Source organism: Amblyomma americanum, chromosome 8, assembly GCF_052857255.1.
Source record: "Amblyomma americanum isolate KBUSLIRL-KWMA chromosome 8, ASM5285725v1, whole genome shotgun sequence".
Taxonomy (NCBI): Eukaryota; Metazoa; Arthropoda; class Arachnida; order Ixodida; family Ixodidae; genus Amblyomma; species Amblyomma americanum.
The window spans coordinates 23,393,080-23,415,360 of NC_135504.1; the positions used below are offsets into that span (position 1 = coordinate 23,393,080).

General features: G+C 45.6%; 2 protein-coding genes across 3 annotated transcripts; one reads left to right on the plus strand and one right to left on the minus strand.

The window, feature by feature from the left end:
* Nucleotides 1–2,407: 2,407 nt before the first annotated feature.
* Pmi (Transmembrane protein Pmi) lies at nucleotides 2,408–5,064 on the minus strand. Of its 2 annotated transcripts, none has more exons than XM_077634137.1 (2): nucleotides 4,909–5,064; nucleotides 2,408–3,423 (listed from the first exon to the last, which is right to left on the minus strand). In XM_077634137.1, the coding sequence occupies exons 1-2, from the start codon at nucleotides 4,917–4,919 to the stop codon at nucleotides 2,820–2,822; spliced, it is 615 nt and encodes a 204-aa protein (XP_077490263.1). In that variant the 5' UTR covers nucleotides 4,920–5,064; the 3' UTR covers nucleotides 2,408–2,819. The 2 variants fall into 2 exon arrangements, with proteins under 2 accessions (XP_077490263.1, XP_077490264.1); XM_077634138.1 differs by having other exon boundaries at nucleotides 2,408–3,390; nucleotides 4,909–5,063.
* A 501-nt stretch (nucleotides 5,065–5,565) lies between these two features.
* On the plus strand, nucleotides 5,566–18,180 carry CSN3 (COP9 signalosome subunit 3). Its single transcript, XM_077634139.1, has 15 exons — nucleotides 5,566–5,760; nucleotides 5,922–6,051; nucleotides 6,122–6,234; nucleotides 6,315–6,364; nucleotides 6,443–6,535; nucleotides 8,147–8,221; nucleotides 8,337–8,441; nucleotides 9,407–9,496; nucleotides 11,776–11,826; nucleotides 12,279–12,380; nucleotides 12,968–13,039; nucleotides 14,215–14,301; nucleotides 15,492–15,605; nucleotides 17,380–17,460; nucleotides 17,896–18,180. The coding sequence occupies exons 1-15, from the start codon at nucleotides 5,706–5,708 to the stop codon at nucleotides 17,968–17,970; spliced, it is 1,293 nt and encodes a 430-aa protein (XP_077490265.1). The 5' UTR covers nucleotides 5,566–5,705; the 3' UTR covers nucleotides 17,971–18,180.
* The last annotated feature ends 4,101 nt before the right edge of the window (nucleotides 18,181–22,281 follow it).

Below are 22,281 nucleotides of genomic sequence, written 5' to 3' on the forward strand. Positions count from 1 at the left end.
ATTGAAAAAGTAAATGGGAACCCAGCTAGAGCCCCGCCACGGTGGCTCAGTGGTTAGGGCGCTCGACTACTGATCCGGAGTACCCGGGCTCGAACCCGACCACGGCGGCTGCGTTTTTATGGAGGAAAAACGCTAAGGCGCCCGTGTGCTGTGTGATGTCTGTGCACATTAAAGATCCCCAGGTGGTCGAAATTATTCCGGAGCCCTCCACTACGGCACCTCCTTCCTTTCTTCTTTCACTCCCCCCTTTATCCCTTCCCTTACGGCGGGGTTCAGGTATCCAGGGATATATGAAACAGATACTGCACCATTTCCTTTCCTCCAAAACCAATTATTATCCCCTCAGGTAGTTAAGGGACTATGTCAAATTATTGCCAAAAGTAAACAGGATGAGAGAGACCCGCAGAACAAGCGCTACTTTTCACTGCTGGTTTGTAACGAGCAACGCGATTGGGATTATTTATAATGCGAGAGCGGAACGGTAATAGCAGACAAAGAACGTTACAAAACAAGTGATGCAATTGCCTAGCAATCAAGGCGTGCAACCTCTGTAGTGCACTAGCAAAACTGGCACCTTTTCTGCAGACTATAAATGCTTTTACCACTTCGTGCAGAAAAAAAAAGCGCCGGCTGCATTAGCACAACTTATGTTGCTCTGCTAGCAAAAGAAATTGCATACTTCGGCAACTAGGCACTAGCCATGTCTTGTTTTTTTTTAATGTTCTTTTTCTTTGTCCACTATCACCACTGGGTTTTTGCGTTAGTACTGTTCCCAATTTATTGCTTTCACAACAAGCTTTCAGTTGTTAGTAGCGCTCGTGTCGTTTCATTCTCTTTACTCGTACCATTGGTTTGTGAAGCAGTGTCTAGTCTGCAAAATACACTGCAGGAATGCTGCTTCGATGCAAGCAAGGCTGCATTAATATGTACAGTTGCGTACTGTGCTACAAAGAACCACAATTTGAGCATTGGCGCTGCGTTATTCTGCATCAGCTGGTTGTACACAGGCACGGCGAATACAACCCAGGCTTCAAGCATTACGAGAACCCCTGCAATGAAAAAGAAGCGGCAATGCGAAGCAATTGGGCACACGTTACGGCAGCCATGTAATGAATGCACCTAATGCCCCTGTCGGAAAGTTCAGTTCAGTGGAGTTCTGCTGAAAATTTATATTTACATTCTAGTGTGCACCGGATCACTGTGCACTGCATGGAACCCCTGCCAAAGGGGTGGCGTTTTTATCACTGTTCGCCCCTTTCACAAACACCTTTAGACCTTTTCGAGGTTTGTTCAACGCCATTATCTTTATCAGAAGCACACCACATGTACGGTTTCCCATGGAAGTGCACAGGTGTATTGCAAATGCAATGCAGCAACTATTGGTCCAAGATCCCCAGGACTCTAACACGTTCACTGCGTCGTAGGTCACGTGGTGCATTCCTGCTGTACGGCGCTTATACCTAGTGACGCTATGTGAAAAGCTCAGATTTGTCCAAGAGCCTGCAAAAGATACACATGCCAAGTTTCTACAGCCCTTTTTTGTCGGTTCCAATAAGCTGACTTCGCCAGAGGTTCACTGGTGGGCAATGCCGCACCCAAGAAAATGTAAAGGTGGCCCACCGGTGAGCCACGTACAGGTATTAGGGCCTCGAAAATCGCTGCCAGAGTGAACACGTTAAACGTCATTACTGGCCCTCCCCAGTTTCGCACCACCTGGCAAATTGTTTGCTAGTTTCCTCATCTTTTCGACTTCCCTCCTTGTTTTTTTTGCATAACACCATGTCGGTGCCAAAATATGACAGCTGTTAGTAGCTGGATTCCCTTGGTGTCGCAAACAGCGGTGTTGCGCAAAAAGGAAAGCAGGCCAAATAAACTTGGCGAGTCCCGTGTAAAAGTGTGTATGTGGTTCATGCATCTTAAGCACCTCGTGGTGTATGACATGTAGCAGCTTCCAGCTCATAGGCTGGGCTTTCTAAATTGAAATGAAAATAAAAGTGCCTCGCCTGCAGGCTTCCTACACATACATTATAAAATACTATAAAAAAAAGAAAATGAAGAATGTGCCCTGCTCGCATTGCCGAGGCTTCCTGCACAATAAGCACAGCAAAGAGAGGGGGGGGAACTCTCTAAAGCACTGAGGGACTACATTTGTGACGGCTGAAAACTGCCACGACACAGATCGCTTTTTAAAAAATTCTTGCAACAGATTTCACAAGGGGAGGCTTTTCATACTGCGCATATTCTAAAGTCGTCTCAGAGCCCTTTCATTTATGTGCAGCACCCAGCGGGCATTATTGCAGTTGAACTACCCATTCACTGCTAAAGATGCTAGGGGTGAAACATGGCAAGAGAAACCAACCAAGCAATGATCGTCACAGCTTATGTACAGACCACAACACTACATTTCAAACAAGGCACTCTTTTTTTTTTTCTCTCTGTTTTCATTAGCTTTTTCAATAATATTTTACACACACTTCCAGTGAGGCATACTGGATCTCACACCTTCCCCTGCCATGGACTTGAGTAATCCTCTGCCTCCTATCAACAAGAAAAACATTTTCTCGGCATTCTCTACACACGAGAATGAATTAGAAAAAGAGGATAAGCATGTTGTCAACTATAAGAACAAAAGGTCAACGAGGCCCCCTTCAAGGTCACTCTCCGTCATCTGCAAGGACAGGACTACTTTGCTCCCGCAAGAAGCAGCGCAAAGCAGCCAGCATTTTCAGCTGTTGTCTCCGCCTTCAGTGGTCGTCAAAAACTGCCGTGTTTGTTGATGCCTATGTGCCTTCTCCGTAAACACCGTTGCCCGAGCATCTCTAGCTGTATGCCGAGAGAGTTCCAGAGTCCCCATTGCGCCACACTTGGTACAGCCTCCAGAGCACGACACCGACGGCCAGGCCTGCCGTGATGAGGTGGGCGGCCCGTTTTTTTCGCTCGTCCCTTCGCACCAGCACCAACGGCTGCGGATTGGCCAGTTCCTGCAGCGGCAGCCGGTCCAAGACTGCACGGTCCTTCTCGACCTGGTAGTGGATGCAGGGGTCCGTCGCCCACGACACGGAGTATAGCGCTGCACAGAAAGCGCTGACGCCAGCCAGTGGAGCGCCGATCACAAACAGGGTGTGGGCAGAAGACGGTGTCGGGGACGGTGGGCAGAGCAGAAGTGTGGTCGCCAGTGATCCGACTCCCGACAGGAGAGACGTCTGGTGGAGACAGTTCCCCAGTGCTATCCAACGGGCTGTTTCCTCTCCTAGCCGCCGGGGTTCCACAATGATAGAGGCTGGTCCTGCCTCCAGGGCACGGTCAAAGTCCAGCTCAAACGCCTCGTGCGAGTTCTCGCCTTCGTACAGCTCATGGATGATCACCCACTCTGGGACGTCAATGTATTCACTGGAAACATGCACGGGAACACCTGTAATCAGTCTGTGTAAAGTGCATGCAGTGAAAAAGACATGCTCGTGAGACTGTCTCTCTGATCAAAGCATATATGCTTTTCTGATATGAAAGGGTTCTCTGATACAAGTTCTAGCAAGAAGGCAGCAAGGCTGGACAGATCCAAGGTAAGGTCATGTGAGCAATTTAGTGGAAATGATCAAACCATTACATGGCAAAGCGAAGTGTGTGACAGTCGCCGCGTGCGTTGCTTCAAGCGTTAAAAAAAAAAAAAAACTGCTGAAAAGCATGGAACGGCATAACTGGACTCAGTTCCTTGCAATGCTTCAATTTCTAGCTCATTCAACCACGCTCAGCTGTTAGCGGCAGGGACACTGCGCCATCGGAAGTCGCCGAACAATCTCTCAGTAGGAGGCTGGACGGCCCCAAGTCTCGGAGCGGTCCAATAACACTGCGCAGTGCGAAGGACGAGAGATCAACCGGCCGAGCTATCTTATCGGCCGCGTCGGCACTCTCGCGACATCGACGGGTCATCGCAACACTTCGTTTACCCCGTTCGCGTACGCTATTACTGCAACGTCACCAGTGTATCAAGCGCCAAAACCGCGAACTCGAAGAAAAGCACGTTGCTATGTGCACAATCAATTTACGCAAAGGCGCGCGACGGAGGTGCCTCGAACGCATCCAAGCCGTCTTTCCAGGGCATAATACAAACACGGAACAATCGCTACTCACTGTGTACAAAGTTCGTAGCAGGAAAGCTGACTAGGCCACGCGTAACTACGAAGCGGGTTTGGGAAGCTAGGAACACAGTTACTAGCAGCGGCCGATCCTAGCGACACTTCAAGCAGACGCTTTTCACTAACGAAACATAAAAACAACACCAAAACACACTGACACGTCCTGCGCTTCACTAGAGCTCTCGCTAAACGCTGCGAAAAACCTGCCTACGACACCTTTTGGTCTTCCTCATGAGGTCGGTAAACTTCGCCGACCTCTGAGTCAGTATGCAATGTAAACAACTACCCATAAAGATGCCAGTTATCCGGCTACGCAGATTTACTACGGGAATACACAGTGCGTTAATGACATGCAAACAGCGGGCGGGTAAACAGGTTACTTTCCTTGGAGTCGCACAAAGGCTCTCCAAACCGACGCGACGGCGAACAAGTTTGAGCACAACGGCTGTTGACGCGCAGACCGATTTCTCGATTCTGTCACGCACATTTCAACTGTCAGGTGCGCAGAAAAGTGAAAACGGTGTGCAATGCACGCGCTGTTTTAGCTGCAACAACAATCGGAGCGTATTTTTCGAAGGAGAGCACACTGAACCACGGCACCCTTCCTAGAGTCATGTGGCCGCTGCTACTTATAAAGAACCGTTGTAGCTTTTTGTGCAGCGTCAAGCAGCGTTGCAAGTGTGGCGAAATGCACAAGAACCGCCTGCGATCGTCGCACTTTGAAAACTTTAGCGTGTTGATAACACAAAAGAAAGGACACGCAGTGATAACTTACGTCTTCTCCATCGCTGTTTACCACAGGAGGCCAACTGACTGGCTTTTGCCGTCGACTGCAACAAGCCCGACCGCAAGTCCGAACTTTGCAAGGCGGCGCAGGCGCACTGCGTTATTTCTCGTTGAAATATTTTCGTTAAAATGAAACAATGGAATGCAGAAAGCTTGGCAGGTTTGACGAAATTATTTAAAAAACACGACGTCGACGACTTCTCTCAAAACAAAAAAAAAACGTTTCACAGCGATAACTTTTCAGATTTTTGCAGTAAGCCGCTCCGCCACCGCATTTGCCGAAGGCGCACGCTGACTTGCTTCAGGTGGTAGTGTTGTTAATTCGTCTACATTCACTGTGACGACCTTAGTGACGACGCTAAGACTCCTTCAGTCGCAAATTCTGCTTCAAACCCCGCAAATGTTTGTAACAAATATTTCAAAATAAACAAGTGCAAGCGTCACCTACAAATTAATTTTAAACAAGAATAACGTTACTTATACAATATATTTGTGAAAAACAGTATTTTTTTTACAACACAAGGTAGCGCAACAATCTTTAGTTTATTATTTGCGGTCGGTTGTTAGGTTTTTTTTGAAGCTTTAGTGCAAAAAGAGTTTGGTAACTAAGTAAATTCAAAAGCTTTTGCAGCTTCCATGCTTATTCCTCTATCTGTCACAAAATGCTGCATGTGAATGGGTTTGGGTTGTGAAGTGAATGGTCAACGACCGTCGGTGCAGCGCTTTTCGTTCTTGTTGATGGTGCTGTTCCAATTTGAGTAAGCGAGTCATTGAAAAGTTCTCAAGATGACGACCTCACTTGAGCAATTTGTGGTGAACGTCCAGAACATGTCCTCCAGCGGTAAGTCAATTGCTGAGTCTCGTTACCGTCTACTGCGCTTGTCTTTTCGGTTGGATATGCTCATTTTTGCTTAGTGTGGACTTTGTGGACCGTTATTTTCTCGGCGAGATGCCTTCTGCAGCCCTCAGCGCTTACGATGTTCCGGCTTTTCGTCATTTCAGGGAGCTTCTCCCAACTGTACACCTTCATAACCAAGAGCACCGAGATGTTGGTGCGGAATGCGTCACATTTGGAAGACGTCTTGGCGACGTTGGACCTTCAGAAGCACTCATTAGGAGTTCTGGCGATTCTGTAAGTAACCCTGCTGAATTGTCTGCTTGGGAACGCTGCTAACCAATTGAACAATGCCGCTTGCTTGCAGCTGTGTCAAGTTTAGCGTAACCAATGCCGCCGACTTCGATGTGCTCTATGCCCAAGTCCAAGAGTTCATTCTAGGTTGTAACGGCGAACAAGTCCGGTGTGCGACAGACACATGTAAGTTTGCTGTGGTGCATGATAGGGCAGTGGCGCCGTCATCTGGACGCGCAACCTGACTGGCATGACTTCCTTTTCAGTTGCCGAGCTTTGTCATCTTTTTGCACAGGCCCTTGTCGAGAGGCATCAGGTAAGCGTGCTAGCGTTTCGTGCCGTCCGAGCACACGCCGCAGTGAGGTGCAACGAGGTGCTGTGCTCTTTTGTGCAGCCCATGCGTGGGATCCACCTCCTCGCATGCGCCATCGCGAAGATACAGCTGCTGCCGTCACAGCTGACATCGATCCATGCAGACCTTTGCCAGGCAAGTGGCACCCAGTGCAGCTGATCCGTGCCAGGCGGAAATATAACGATGTAAACTTGAGGAGTTTGGAACTCGCAGTTACCACAGGCGGCTGCAAAATTAAAAGGGACGGTTTCCACACAATGAATGAATCATTGCGTTGAGTTAAAATTCTGTATTTTTTGCCCCCCCCCCCCCCCAAAAAAAAAAAGCCTATTTAAAGGAAAAGGGGAAAAATTGGCGGTGGTTTAGCTATGGTTAAACCTGGAGTGACTGTAGCTATCCGAGTGGAACTTGGCCACGTGACCAACCACGTGATCAGCCGCGCCGCCACGCTGAAAGCTCGAAATGCTACGGTAATGTAGCTATCGCTACAAAAGCATGCTTCTGACTGATAAAATTATCCCGGATTGAATGCTCATAATGTTCACTTTTATGTCGTCATCACCTGTACCTCTCAATAAGAGCTTCTGTGGTCATGTGAAGTCCACTTGTCATCTTTGCTCTCTGAATGAGCAGAGTTAACGGTTACTTTGAAAACTGAGAGTTAACGGTTACTGTCGTTTGGTTTGTAATTCAGCCATTGTGTCACATGGTCCCATGGTAGCTGCATTGCCCTGATTAAAGATAGTGCAGTAATGGCATGCATAAATTGCGTAGATGGCTTACACGTAGCATCACAGGTGTCATGATAGTGAATCGTGCATAGCTTCCATGGTGTTGCGAGGAATAGGTGAGAATAAGTGGATTATAGAAACACGCGGCTTCTTGCGGTGCTCCCGGTTCACCATCATGACGGCTGCTATGACATCGGTGCAAGCTATCTTCACCAAAAGCGTCTGAAAAGTGACCACCAAGTTGCTCAGTGCAGTGTATTACACTGAACACTAGCTTGAATTGAATTGAAATGTTACTCTGTGACAAGAGAATACTGCGAGAAGGCCACGCAAAAAGCTCTGAAAGCAGCTTAGGGAGCCTTGCTGCTGATGGCAAACAAATACTTAAACACGCTTGTATATGAGCGAAACTACGTCACGCGATAAAGGCATTCAAAACAAGGCAAACAGAAAGGAAAAAACTGAGGGATGATCAATTGGATTGACGCAGAGGAAATGTGATAGCACTCTTCTCTTGCTCTGCGCCAATTGTATCATCTCCAGTTGTTTATCTCCAGCTGTGTAGCTACTCAAAACTGGTCACATTGATAGATTGCGATGAGTCCTTGTACCACTACCGGTGCTGTGGTGAAGCAGTTAAACGATGCTAGACTAGCTATAGCATCATTATTTCTTATTAACCCGAGTTTATATAAGCGGCATAGTTTGTAATTGTGCATTGATATAACCTGAATGATAATGTGCTTTTAAATAAATCTGTAGAATATATGCGAATTAAATGGATTACTATTGTATGAGCTATATAAGCTATATCGAAATTTGCTATATCTTGTCGCTAGTGCTCTGTAGTAGATGCTTGAAGTAATTTTATTTGAAGGCATGTTTTGTTTGTATTACAGTATGCTCACATAGCTTACATGCAAGACTTGAATCTGTACATGTTTGGTACAGGTAATCCCAGAAAGATGTTTGTTTCTAACCAACTTCCCCTCCCCCCTTTTTTTACACCTTACAGCTGTGCCTCTTAGCAAAGTGCCTGAAGCCAGCTCTTGAGTTCCTCGATATTGATATCACTGACATCAGTCGAGAGGTACGTTCATCAGCTTGTTGCACAAAGGCACGTTTTTATTACTGCATGATTTTTTTATATTGTTGAGTGAAGCATTTTAGTAATTGCATTTGGAATGAACTGGATCTATCCACAGAATGACCAGTATGATGCGAAGCATTTCCTGCTGTACTACTACTATGGAGGGATGATCTACGCAGCCCTAAAGAACTATGAACGAGCGCTGTACTTCTTTGAAGTGGTATGTGACTTGTGCTGGCACTGTGTTGCGTGAAACCGCATGCATATGGTCAGGCCATTAAGGTGGTTCCAATTAATCTAATTAAATGGTGACCTAGGGAGTCGAAGTTCCAGGGTTGGGTTCATGGAACAATGAACATCATAGGAACCTCTATTGTTTCAGTAAATTTTCGTATTCTGTGTATGACCAGTCTTACAAAATCTAAGACCAATATGCTGTAGAACAAACATTTGCCTAGTTTTGCACTGCTGTGCGGTGACAGTGTTTAACTGAGACTGGGGACGAATCTATCCAGGCTTTATTATCGGTGAAAATCAATTAAATGGGCATCCTGGCTCTGTTGATGTTTGTTTGCCAGCAGTAGAGCCATTTATTGTCAAGAAAATTAGATTTAAAAATTGAATTTTTTTTTTCTGCTGCTCTATTCAAACTCGTGACATCAAGACCAAGAAAGGCTCCATGGTTGCCATTTGTCAATAAATGGGGGTGTAGTCTAGTCTGAGATCTGCGCCAAAAACTGTCTTGGAGTCAGTGCAGTTTGCCTGCGAAATTGGCCAGTAGTGGCGCCATCTGTATCTATTTCACCTTTTCTAGCTTACAAAAGCTGTTTTCGCTGAATGTAGCCTCTTTGCCTGTAGAACATAACCTGTCGATACTGGCTAACTTCAATTTTCCCTCAGTATTCTTTTAAGGGTGTAAATAAAGTAAGTAAATACGAAACCTAATTGTATTTTATTTGCTTGACAATGTCATCGCTCTTATTTGGCCTCTTCCTAAGTGTTTTTAGTCAGTCCGTCCATATAGTGTTGCTTGTACAGTTCGATTATTTCTAGAAATACGGGCACTTTCAGGTACAGTCGCCATCTCTTTGATATGCTTGATAAGCAAAACTGTTAAAGAAATGGGCTAAGAACCTATTCGAAGGCCTACCAGAACTTCAACGGTCTGTGATGCTCGATTTTCAGGCCATCACAACCACCAGCATGGCAGTGAGCCACATCATGCTTGAGGCATATAAAAAGTACATCCTCCTGGCCCTGATCCTGTATGGAAAGGCAAGTTCTTCCCCTCGTGGTTTATTTCACATACTTCAAGGGTTGATTTGAGGGTGGAGAGGGCGATTACCCCCTTCACTGACAGAGAAATTTTCAATAGGGAAACCCATGCAAACCCCATTTTTGACAGAGTCTAATACCCCTGTCACACTGTGAGTTTCAATGGCCATCGAGTTGAGGGTCTTCGAAATTATCACTCGCCATCGAACTCGAAGGAGTTGTGTCGCTGCTACATGGCAAATCTCAATGGCCATTCAAATAGTTCTCGTGTCTTACGCCAAGCTTTTGTGGCGCCACAATCGCTACTTTGGATTTTGCAAAAATAACAAAAAATATTTGATAAATGTATACTAAATGCTGAAGTACACACATACACGCATGTCGTTTAAAACCCTTTTAATTGAGGTCACCGCAGTGGCTGAGTGGTTATGGCGCTCGGCTGCTGGCCCGAAAGATGCGGGTTCGATCCCGGCCACGTCGGTCGAATTTCGATAGAGGCAAAATTCTAGAGGCCCGTGTGCTGTGCGATGTCAGTGCACGTTAAAGAAACCCAGGTGGTCAAAATTTCCGGAGCCCTCCACTACGGCGTCTCTCATAGCCTTAGTCATAGCCTGAGTCGCTTTGGGACGTTAAACCCCCATATACCAAACCAAACCTTTTAATTACACGTACGCGATGCCAGATGCAGACACTGCTGTAGCCACTCTAATACAAGACGAGCTCACTGCGTCAGAGCGCTGCTTCCTCAGGCTTAAGACCTGGGAAATCGCCTTGATATCTGAAAAACAAGAGCTATTTGTCTCTTGAAACTTTATGCGAGGGTAAGAATGGACAAATTGAAGGTGGATACAACAGCTTAGAACACGATATTGCTTTGAGGGATTAGCGACAAAGCTGTTATCGCCGGGAAGCGGGTGGGCAGGGCGCCGCCATGTTGTCAATGCTAAGTACCCAAGCAACGCAAAGACCTAAACGCAAAATTAATACACTTAATGCGCTTAAAACCAGTCTGATGCAATTTTAAAATTATTGTACAAACTGCTTGCATTAAATTTTTGGCGAATAATGTTTGTTCATGTTTTGTACCGTGAATGTGTCGTGCACGAAAGTGCGCTTGGAGCCACTCGAAGCAACGTTAGCAACTTTGGGCAGCACTCGAAGGCCCTCGAAATCTCGATGGAGTTCCGCGCTGCTCCGTTGACTCGATGGCCATTGCAACTGCCCGTGTAGCAGTGCTTGGTCTCCTTTGAGACGATAGGCTATCGGTCCGAGGGCCTGTGAAATGCCCGTGTGACAGGCGTATAAGAAATGCGTGGTTCAAATGGGATCCCCCCACATCTGTCTCCTTAAGAGTGACCCGTAAATCTGCCCAAAACCTACTTCAGCTATGTCCTCTTCAGGTGTAAATTATTATCGAAAAAGGCGGAAAATGTATAATATTCCGATTTTTAACGAGGAGCATGCCAGGTTTGCGCAGAAAAAAAAAAAAAATCCCATCCTCCCAGATGCTTAGTCACGTAGTTTCTGTACTCTTCATAGCTGTGTATCATTACTCAGCACTGGCTTCAGGGTCTCAGTTGCGTTGCTTTTGACCCATTCCTCTCGTAGGAACTAGTTGTGTGAACTAATTAGCCTTTTTTTAGCCTTTTAAAGCACATTATCTAGCAAAACAAACGAAATAAAATGTGCATGCACTGTGGCTGTAGCAGAGCCGCGCCAGTACAAAGTGCAGACGCCTATATTAAAAAGATTTTCTGCGTTCATTTCGCGTGCCTGGCTTGAAATGGTTCTGCTGACAGTTTTGCACATTTCGGCACTTGATTACATTTATGCATGTTACACCTTCTATACGAGGATTTGATGCTACTTAAGATGTGTGTGTCAATGAGCATGTAGTTCCTGGAGGGGATAAGTTTTTCTGGACAGGTCCTTTGTGCACTGCTGTCTCTCGAGAAATGTCCCCAAGCTAGTACTTTTACTGTGGCTGGCAGGCTGAAAAAAATTAATAATAATAATAATAATCTTTATTTTCGCCATATGATATGACACGGGAGACCGGCAGTAAAAGCTGCCTCATAGGACAGCTTGACAAGGCTTGACAAGGCTGCCGGCCCCCCTATTCATTATGCTTGGCAGTGCGATAGCACTGGCTGCCATTGATGCCTTTACCGGGAGTAACAGCACTTGGTTCCAGCTAGCGGGCAAATTGTGTGACTGACGACGCATTTTGGCCCCATTAAAAAGTCCTACTGCTATGCATTTCTTGCTGGCTCATGCAGGTGCCCGCTTTGCCAAAGTACACATCTCAGGTGGTCACCAGGTTTATCAGGGTAAGCGTTGCATTATTTTCACATTGTGTGTGTTCTACAGACAGGCATTGAATCTGAGGCTCTGCTTCAGTTACAAAATAATTGCACCACTCACACTAAATTACCGGCATTCTTCATGTAGGTACCAGAATGTGAGCAATCAGTGCGATAAAACACAGGCTGTTATAACAGCTAGGCCAATTGCAACATTTAAAGACGTTTGGGATTGAGAAAAAGATAGGGAACTCCTGCTGATTGTCATATTTGTAGCTATGATTCATGTGTAGTGATGTATTAGGATGCAATTACACCTTTAATTTAGTGTCTGATGCTTTGTGTGAAAATTTTTATTGAGAAAAGTACTAACAAGAGAAGGCCACAGTGTTTGGCATTACGACATTCAGCACTTCATGATCTGTTTCTGTCTCGTTTGCAGCATTGAACTTAACTTGTTCTGATTTTTTCCACCACAGCCATTAAGCCAGCCATACTTGGACCTGGCTTCGGCTTACACGTCCAACAATCCAGATGAAGTCAGGTCTGTGCTTGCCAAGCATGCTGAGACATTTTCTCGGGTAAGACTGCTTGTTCGCCGCACTCATCTTATCATTGAAGTAAATCTCATGCAGCTATATAAATAGCTCATCGAGCATTTTGTATGCAACGGGTGCACTGTCGTAATGTTGAAGCCCATTACTGGTGTTTATTAGCATATCTTAATTTCCGGCAGCGTGGGTGGCGGTGGGTGCACACAAAACAAATCACACTTCTAGGCCGTGCAAATATCATGTCATGCGATTCCACGGTGTTGAATTACTTTACTTACCTTTGTCACAGTCTCCCAGTAAAGGGATTTGGGTTTCAGAGTGTCATGTGATGTGTGGTCTGTGGGTCAGAACTGCGATTGAGCCTGTCACTTGCATGTAGTAGGTTGTACGATAACAGTTTACTGCTAAATGTCCGACAGAAAACATACATTGGTGTTAGGTGGAAAAATCACTGAGCACCATGTATTTTCCCGATATGTTGCTCGATTCATTGTCTCTTAGGCAACGAACATTCATTGTATTTGCATCACAGTACCAGTATGGCAGCCTACACTTTGTTCGTGGGTTTTTATTTCTGGCTTTGTGCCCATACACATATTTTTTTTCTTTTTCAGGATAACAACACGGGTCTCACCAAGCAGTGCTTGGCATCCCTCTACAAGAAAAACATCCAAAGGCTAACAAAGGTTTTTTTTCTTTCCTTGTTTCTTGAGCTTGAAGAAATTGAATACAACCATGAACATTTTTGGTGAACTTTTGCTGTGATGAGCCATGTGATGAAAATACTGTCTGAATGTAGCGTACTTACGCTTTTGTGTTTACTGTAATCTGTGTTGAACTCTCACTTGCTGTGTCTTTTTGTAGCGATAGCTACATTACGGTAGCATTTCGAACCTTCAGCGTGGCGGCGCCGCCACGCTGTCACGTGTTTGGTTACGTGTGCGGAGCAGCTGCCGGCGGCGCGGCGCCATGGCTGATCACGTGGTTCGTCAAGTGGCTGGTCACGTGACCAGCAACGTGGTGCGGAGCAGCTGCTGCTGCCGGCGGCTGGCACTAGGCCAGCCGTAGCTGTCGCGTCACTCCAAGTTTAACGAGAGCTAAACGACCGCCAATTTTTTTTTGCTTATCTTGAGGCGACATTGTTTACCTTTGGTGCTATTCTAGTTTAATTTTCGGTGCTTCATGAAGTGAGTTTAAGGTGAAGTGAATTGGTACATCTGTAAAGTAAGGACCTTTGGGTTTTGCGAGGTCAGAAAGATAGGGTGGCAAGTGTGTTTGAGGGCACCTCTTGCCGTATGGCATTTTTTATTTGACAGGTTCAGGCTGCTGCTAGTCGTGCTTATTGCCCCAAGTACAGTTTTGTTTAGGCTGTTTGACCGAAAAGGCTTTGATCAGCACGAGCTTGAAGCTATGTTAATGTGTAAAAGTTGCTGATATCCTTGTGACTGTGGATTGGCATCTACAGAGCACTGTGGACACTGTGAAAACAGATTGCTTATAATAGCGAAGCTGGCGAAAGCTGATGGCGTGTGCCTACTTCATTCTCTCAGTAGAATAGTGGTGACCTTTATTGTAACATGGCCAATAAGCACGGCTTTCTACTGTGGTCAGACTGTGCATAGCATGTTAAGGTCCGTGTAGTCCGTGTGTCCGTGTGTTCTTTTTCTGGTCCTTCGTGTTAGTTGCGCTGTTTCGTACCTTAAGATGCAATACCAACTCGCCCACTTTGCTGTGTTGCTGTGCATAGCATAGGCTACACTCAGTTTCAGAGTTCAGGCATTCGCATCTTTACAAGGCTCATAAATGGAGCCTGCAGAAGCATATTGCTCAATTTTTTTTTTTTTCCTGAATTTCTGTGCAGACGTTCCTGACATTGTCTCTGACAGACATGGCCAGCAGGGTACAACTGTCCGGTACAGGAGATGCCGAGAGGCACATACTGAACATGGCAAGTTTGATCCCATTTTTATTTTATTGCACTTTGTCGGGAGCAGCAGGTCACATGTCATGCGCTGACACCTGCCCACTTAGCACATTTCGCTGTTGGTTGCAGTCGGTTTTAGAGCATTGGCTGTCGGCTCGTCCCCCAGTTTTACGGCGTTGTCCATAAGCACTAGTTTGCGCTGCTGCTTGAAGGGAGCACTGCAAAAACGTCCTGCGACGCACGGCACCAGCATTGGTTCGTGTTATCTGCACAGAGGCCGTCATGTTGCCACTCCTCATACAGGTTGTGTCTCATGCTTCTCATAGGAGAATTCAACATAGGCAGAAGCAGTGCGAGCGCAAAGGCAAAACCCTGCGGGTCGTGAACAATAACTAAGCTGTCATTGCTACCTTGAACTGTAAAAACTGAAACATGTTCGGAAAACTTCTTGATTTCACAGCGCAGCTAATCCACAAACATTCTCATTACAGACTGTTAACCGTCCTGCGTGTCCTTTGGCATGGCTTCGCTGTACTTAAGAGTGCTCTTTCGAGCAAAAGGCACCCTTGATTTTATTTTTCTGGTGAACACCCTGATCTCGTTTTTATTTTTTGGTCATGGGTGCATTACACTGAATCTTCACTTATCCCCTCCATGCTTTTTACTGCATTTCTTGGCGAAGCGAAACCTTTATATCAACTTTTTAGTCATGCAGCGCCTGGTTACAATTCATAATTCATGAAGCTAATTAGAAAGTGCCGCATATTATGTTGTGAAATTCTTTCATGACGAAGTGTTGCTTCTAGTGTTTTTCTTCCAGTACCTAAGTGGTCTCATAGTGCTTGCTCCTTTTGCGGAATGTAAAAAAATGTGAAGGTTTTTAAGGAACAAAACAGTACCTCTGGTAACCTTCTTTCTGCCTAGTCTCAGTTTCGAGATAATGCAAAACTTTGTGATGTCTTGTACTTCATCGGAATAAGAAACTAGGTGAGTTGGTTAGGAACCATGTTCTCAGTGCAACGACAATGCAAGAAGGACATAGCAGCACCTTACAGTATCGTTTTTTGTGTTTTGTCTTCGTTTCATCACACCGGGAATATGAAGTTGTGCTTGACGCTTGAAGAGTTCAGATGCCCCTATCAGTGTGCTCTGGTGAGAGCATGTTCTTGAGAAGTTGTATTTATGTGTGTTTATTTTCTCTGTTGTCTGTGTAGATTGAGGACGAGGAGATCTTTGCAGCCATCAACCAAAAAGACGGCATGGTGGTGTTTGTGGACAACCCAGAGAAATACAACACACCAGTCATGTTCAAACGGCTCGAAGAAGAGGTATGTCACTTGTGCAGTGATGATTGATCCGCATGAAGTTCTGACCCAGCTATTCATTGCCTTTGACCTCATATGGCAGATTGATCTGTACTGCTTGTTATATTTCAACTGGTGTACACTTTCTTTTTATCTGAAAAGTTTTCTTTCCAGATATCTTTTTCCGGGTCGATGTGATTATTTCATTGTTTTTTCTTTGGTTTGCTTTTTTCACACCTAAATGCAGTTTTAGAATAGCACATGCATATTTACATATGCTAAACACAAGCATTTTGTGAGATGTTATGCTGTTTGTCGCATGCAAATGGAGACACAACAATAACTTTAGCCTGATGGTGCCATCTGGTTGATAGAACAATTTATTCAACAAACTGATGCTTCTCTGTAGGCCCAGGTGCAGCAGAATTGTCACTCGAATTAAAAAATAAAGCAGATTTATTGCTCATAAGCTTTTTATAAGCGAGATAAGATGAAATGAAAGCCTGGTGCCCATTTATGGCCACTGAATGTTCTGAAAGTCGCAGTAACTACGAATTCACTCCGAAGCAAGGGGTCCTGTTTCGAAGCGCGCCATATTGTTGGAAACGCTATATTAGCATACGCAAGAACCATGTGCGCCAAGTTTGGGAAACAGCGTACGTAATGAGAGCAAACAGTAAGGCTAGATTTAAAATAGAGTTTGGTGTATGCGCACTATGAGGCACACTATATTTTAGCGTATGCTATCCCTTTGCATATACCGTATTTACTCGCGTAATGAACCCACTTTTTTTTTCCGGAAAAGTTGACATCAGTTTGGGGGCGAGGGTTCATTACGCCGGAAAAAAAGTTTCAATATATTTTCTTGGAAGGGTCGATATTTCATATCATACCTCCATCTGACCTTCCGTGGTCAACAAACCTGGGAACCACAAATCCGCGCGGTCAGGCGTTGGTGACGCTGGTATTTACTTTGACGCAATCAATTGCTATAGCTGGCAGCAGCTTGTTGAGATAACGGGAACATGCCAAACACGAGTGCGAATGACTATGCCTTAGCTTACAGCATACAACGTCTTGGAGCTCTGCCAAGTTTGCCTAGCAATGCCCCCCCCCTGTCCCTCCCCCCATCCTTCTGGCAGGAGCTCTCCTCAAAAGATAAACAAATAAGTGATGTTATCGGTGGCCTGCAGCATCTTGGCGCGCTGCCAAGGTCTGCACTGCTGATGCGTGAAAACCGAGGAACAAGCTACAAAAAGCTAAAGGCTGAAAAAAAAAAAAATCTTACCAACAAAAGTGTGTGGGGGGGGTTCATTATGCGAGTCAGTTCATTAGGTGAGTAAATACGGTATCTGCGTACACTAAACTGCATGCTAACACTTCCTGCGATTTCGTGGTTTTTCTGTAGTATACTGACTTCTTTTGCCAGGCTGTGCACGCTGTGGTATTTTCGTCACACATTTCTTGACTGGGCCATTTTCTTGTATTGTTGCTGTTGCTCTGTTCTCAATTGTAATATATTATTTGCGGCCGAAATAATTTGTCACAATTATGCTTAACAGTTGGTGCAGTGATACTGCATGCTGTGACAGCTAAATATAGAGAGGGCCACGTGAGTCCGTTTCAAGGGTTTAATGGCAGGGCAGTGTCGAAGTCACTTGCTTTGCATCCATATGGAGTGCTTTCGATGCAGGCTCACGAAAAGAGCGAGAGAATCATTTGAAGTGCCTTGTGTGTTTAATACCTTCACTTATGCTGTCTTGTTCCCCCCTTGTCCTGTCTGTGCCGACTTTTTCAGATGCGCAAGTTTATTCATCTCAATGACAAGTTGAAACAGATGGATCAGGACATAGCCACAGACCCAAAGTATATTCAAAAGGTAGGCTGTGTCTGCTGTCATGAGCTCACCAGGGGGAGGGGGGGTCCACTTCGATGGCCGCTATACTGGTGTATATAAAACAGATTGAAAGTATAGGTATCAATTGAGGCGCTACGCGCCTGCTGTTGCTGTGTGATACAGTGTGGTCACATAACAGTTTTGGTCCATTTGACCTTCATTGCAGACAGACACGTTCTTGACAAACGTAAGTAGTAAGAGCTCACGCTCTTAAAACAGGTGGATAATGACAAAGACAGGTATTTTGAAGTTTGCGATGGAGGCAAGGGACAGCATATACAGGGAGTGTTTTGGGAGAGAGAATGGACGCTGTTTTAGGATAGGCCGTCGTAGTGTAGTGGATGTTGCTTTCAGTGTCTTGTTTGCTGGAGCATTAGGGTGCCACTCTTTACTCGTTATCAACATTTTCCACCACAGTGTTCAGGACAGCAAGATGACGACCAGCCTGGCAGCTCGGTTGGAAGCAGCAAACTGCCATCGTTCTCCATGTGAATGCCTTGAAGTACTTTGCTACGTGCAGTTTGTTTGTTCCGTCGCTGCTCGTTTTTCATTTGGGCGTTCTGCACAGCTGATATAATGATGCGTGTGTGTGTGTGCGCGCGCAGAGAGCCGCATTGTTCAAGGAAAAGATTGGCGTAAGCAAGCCTTTGGCCGATGCTTCCTCTTTTGAACAAGAAATAAAAACTGAGGCTACAAATGTGACCTTTGTGGATTGTGTGCGTGTTGTATGCATGCTTGCGTAAATTTCTTAGCTGCTCACGATTGTGCCGTTAATGAATGCTGTTACGTCCATCATCATCAACCTGTCCACTGCAGGACAAAGGCCTTTTCCCGCATCTCTCCAAATAACCCTGTCCTGTGCCAGCTGTGGCCACCTTACCTCCTTAAATCTCTTATCTAATCTGCCCACCTACCTAACTTCCCGCTGCCCCATGCTACGCTTGCCTTCTCTTGGAATTCACTCCGTTGCCATTAACAATCAGCAGTTTATCTTGCCTTCGCATTACATGCCCTGCCCCAGTCAATCCCATTTCTTGATTTTTACTAGGATGTCATGAGTTTGTTCCCTCACAGACTCTGCTCTCTTCCCATCTTTTAATGTTACACCTTTCATTTTCCTTTCCATGGCTCTCTGCATTGCACTTAATTTGAGTTCAACCTTTTGCATTAGCCTCCATGTTTCTGCCTCATTGGTGAGTGCCGGTAAGATACAGCTGTTATACAATTTACTTTTGAGGGATACTTGAGTGTTTGAGCTAGAGTCAGGACCAGAATGAGGTCCAGTGAAGTATCTCTCTAGTCTGCTGTGTCCACCTTTATGTAACTCAAGCTGAAAAGCTAAAACTGCGTTAATTAGCTTTCCACTTAGCACACATGCAAACAAATGTGCATTTTGACTTAAAACTTTCATCGTGTTTCTGCTTAAAAATGCGATCGCCGGCCCATTGCGCTTCATGTGCCGATTTTTCTAGTTACTGTGGTTGGGCGATCGTGGTCCTTTTCAGTGCCACTTTCAGGTGGCATGTAGCACTTCAGGTGGCACTTTTTATCAAACATGCTGTGGCTGGCGTGGTGGAATGAATCCACCAGTCTCCCATTTTACACCAAAAGTGTGACCGTTTTCTTCCAGATGTTTTAGAAGGACTGGAATTTTTATTTTTCACTCAATGGTCACCCCGCTTAGCCCGAAGGCATTGCAGCAGTGGGGTTAAAATGTTTAAAAGGAAACGTCACTGATGCTGCGTACCTACTTTCCTGAATGGCACCTGTGTTCCCTAATGGCGTGCGAACAAAAGAACTAGGGTAATAATAATAACACTAGTTTTTTGGGGAAAGGAAATGGTGCAGTATCTGTCTCATATATCCTTGGACACCTGAACCGTGACTGCCATAAGGGAAGAGATAAAGGAGGGAGTGAAAGAAGAAAGGAAGAAGAAAACTAGCATACATACTGTTCCTGGTATGGTATTCTAAAACCTTGCAACAAGAGTATCATTCTGGCTGACATTGCTAATGTTGAAACAGTTACTGACATTAGTCTCTCCCCTCCCCACCGTACACAAAAAGTAGCACATTCATGCTTCTAGTTTCACATTGACAGTTTAAAAGTAACTTCAGAAGTCGAGGTTAACCCTTTCAGACACCATTTATCATTTCAACTCAAAAATATTTTTAGGCCTAAATGGCTTATCCAGGTCACAAGAAAGCCATTCCATTTTTTTTCTTATGGAAAACTGTGGTTAATTTCTCTACATGCACATAAATTTTTAACTGTCAAGAGTCCAACACACTAATATTAAAACACCGCGGTTTATGAAATCAACACCCTAAGGATCCTGGAATCTTTTTAACATTCGTGATACAAGAAACCCGCAAAAAAAAGGGGGGGGGGGGTATTAGTTTGGGTGGCAAGGTGCAAAACCGGACAGCAAGAAAATGACGTAAGGCCTACTGCCAATCTCGCTGGAATATTTTTTGCTGTGTTCGCTAGTTGGCACAAAAATGCGGCCTATTTGTAAGGTGAAAGATGCTAAATTCGCCTCAAACGAAGACATTACTGCTAGCTGAAGCACATTTCGAGGAAAAGCGGGTTCACAGTGTACACAATTGTGTACATAGTGCTTTAGGTGGTTCATATCTGATTTTGCATTGCACATTAAACAGTTGGTGCAAGAGTAGGGACTCGAACATATATGTAGTTGTTGGGAGGAGTCCTTCTGCTTGTAGGTACCAAACAGCCTTGCATCTGTCGAGGTTACACGCAGCACGACACTTATGTACACAGTTCAAGGTTCCATCTTTATTAAAGTGTTGGACTACACTGTTTCTTTTACTGTTCTTGTGAAGCATTGAAACGAACTGTGCTAAAATAAAACATGCATCTGCTCAGATTTCATGCGCTACACCCATTGGCACTGCTCCAGCCAATTGGCACACTCTGCAAGTGATATCCTCGCTTGATAGTTCCAGAATAAACCTAATCTGACTCCCATCAAACTATCTTTGTAGCTTTACTAGGACACTGTCAGAACTGATGGGAGCTGGTTGATTTGCCTAAATGTATTACAAGGAACTCTGATGTCAGCCAAGATATTGAATGCAGCTGAATCAGCTGGTGATAAAATTATTGAGTCCAGTGCACTATTCTAAGAAAAAGTAAGACCACGCTGTCGGTGCATGCCTAATTAGTTACTGTACAAGCTCCCAGAGTTGCACACAGGTCCGTCGTATTGCTCTCCCAACCATCCAAGTTACGAGGGAAAGCCACTACTCTCGCATGCAAGATGCGGACTTGGTGCAGTGGTTAGAGTGAGTGCAGGCTCGAGCAGCTTGCTTTTCGCTGCTGAACTTGCCTTATTCGTGCCAAAATACTGTTGCAGTGAATGACATAGCTTGCCAATAATGAGTTGGATGCATCAAGACCTATCTCAATGAGTTACAAAGTACTCTCCATGTGGATGTGTGCTACCATCTGTATGTTGTAAACGTCGCAAGATTCTTCTTTTTAATGGTTTGGTTTATGGGTGTTTAATGTCCCAAAGCGACTCGGGCTATGAGGGACGCTGTAGTGAAGGGCTCCAGAAATTTCTACCACCTGGGGTTCTTTAATGTGCACTGACATCGCACAGTACACGGGCCTCTAGAATTTCGCCTCCACCGAAATTCGACCGCCACAGCCGGGATCGAACCTGCGTCTTTCGGGTCAGTAGCCGAGCACCATAACCACTGAGCCACCACAGCGGCAGTCTTCTTGTTAACAATTAGCAAACACTTGTCATAAAATTTGCTTGTTTTTGACAAGAAAACATTTTCAATGAGTATGTTCACTCGGACAAAACTAAATCCCGCAAAGCTCGAGAAGAGTATGTGTACCAGCGGACTGTTAGGAGCAGTCTAATGCAGCGCAATGTGAAGGAGCTGGCTTCACCACAATGCACGGATGCTTTTCAACCAAGTGCTCTCGTCTGGCCAATACAGGCGCGAGCGGCGCAAGGAAAGCAAGTGTGGAACTCTGGAAACCTATACAGTAACTGTGCCGAAATGCATGCAGGCGCCACCTGATGAAGCACTCCTGGTGTTCCAGACGTGCCTGCACCGCAGTGTGCCGGCCTCGACGTCAAAAGTGGTTAGTCTGCATCACGGAGCAAGACTATATAGGAGGTGAAACTCCCGTCAGCGCGAGCGAGCGCAGGCGACCAGATAAAGTCACAATTGTATGCGTCAACGAGGCGTATGCAGTGGCGGCGCCATGCGGCGCCTCGTAGAAGCCACAGCGGAAAAAAAAATGCAGCGCCTGGGCGGGTGGTTCCGGCGGCGCGCGCTCAAAGCAGACGGCAAGCAGACGACACGGGTGTTTGCTTCAGCGGGCACACCGTGACGTTGTATTTCTGCGCCCTTAAGTCAAACAGCAACAGTTGTTGTCAGTGTCTGTGCTCAAATGGTTGAAGCGTAGCACCAGTTGCTCTTCGGGCTACCAGCGGTAAAGAAGCGCGCAAGAGTGCCCTCCATACAAGTCAGGCGCACGCGGCCGACCGGGAGCAACACACTCGACCGGTTGCCTTGGCAACCGAAACGGCATATAGTTTCTTTTCAGGCCGCCAGCATGATAGTGGCGCTGTGGGCTTGTGACCTTTTCTGGTCGCCTCAGACAGCGGAGTTTCCTCTCCTATATAGTCTTCCTCCGTGGTCTGCATGCAGTTCGGCACAATTCAGCACGTGCTGGCAGGGGTCTTTTACTTTTGTTCACAACAGCACCTGCACTCATTTGGTTTATGGGTGTCGATGAATGCACTTAAAACCACA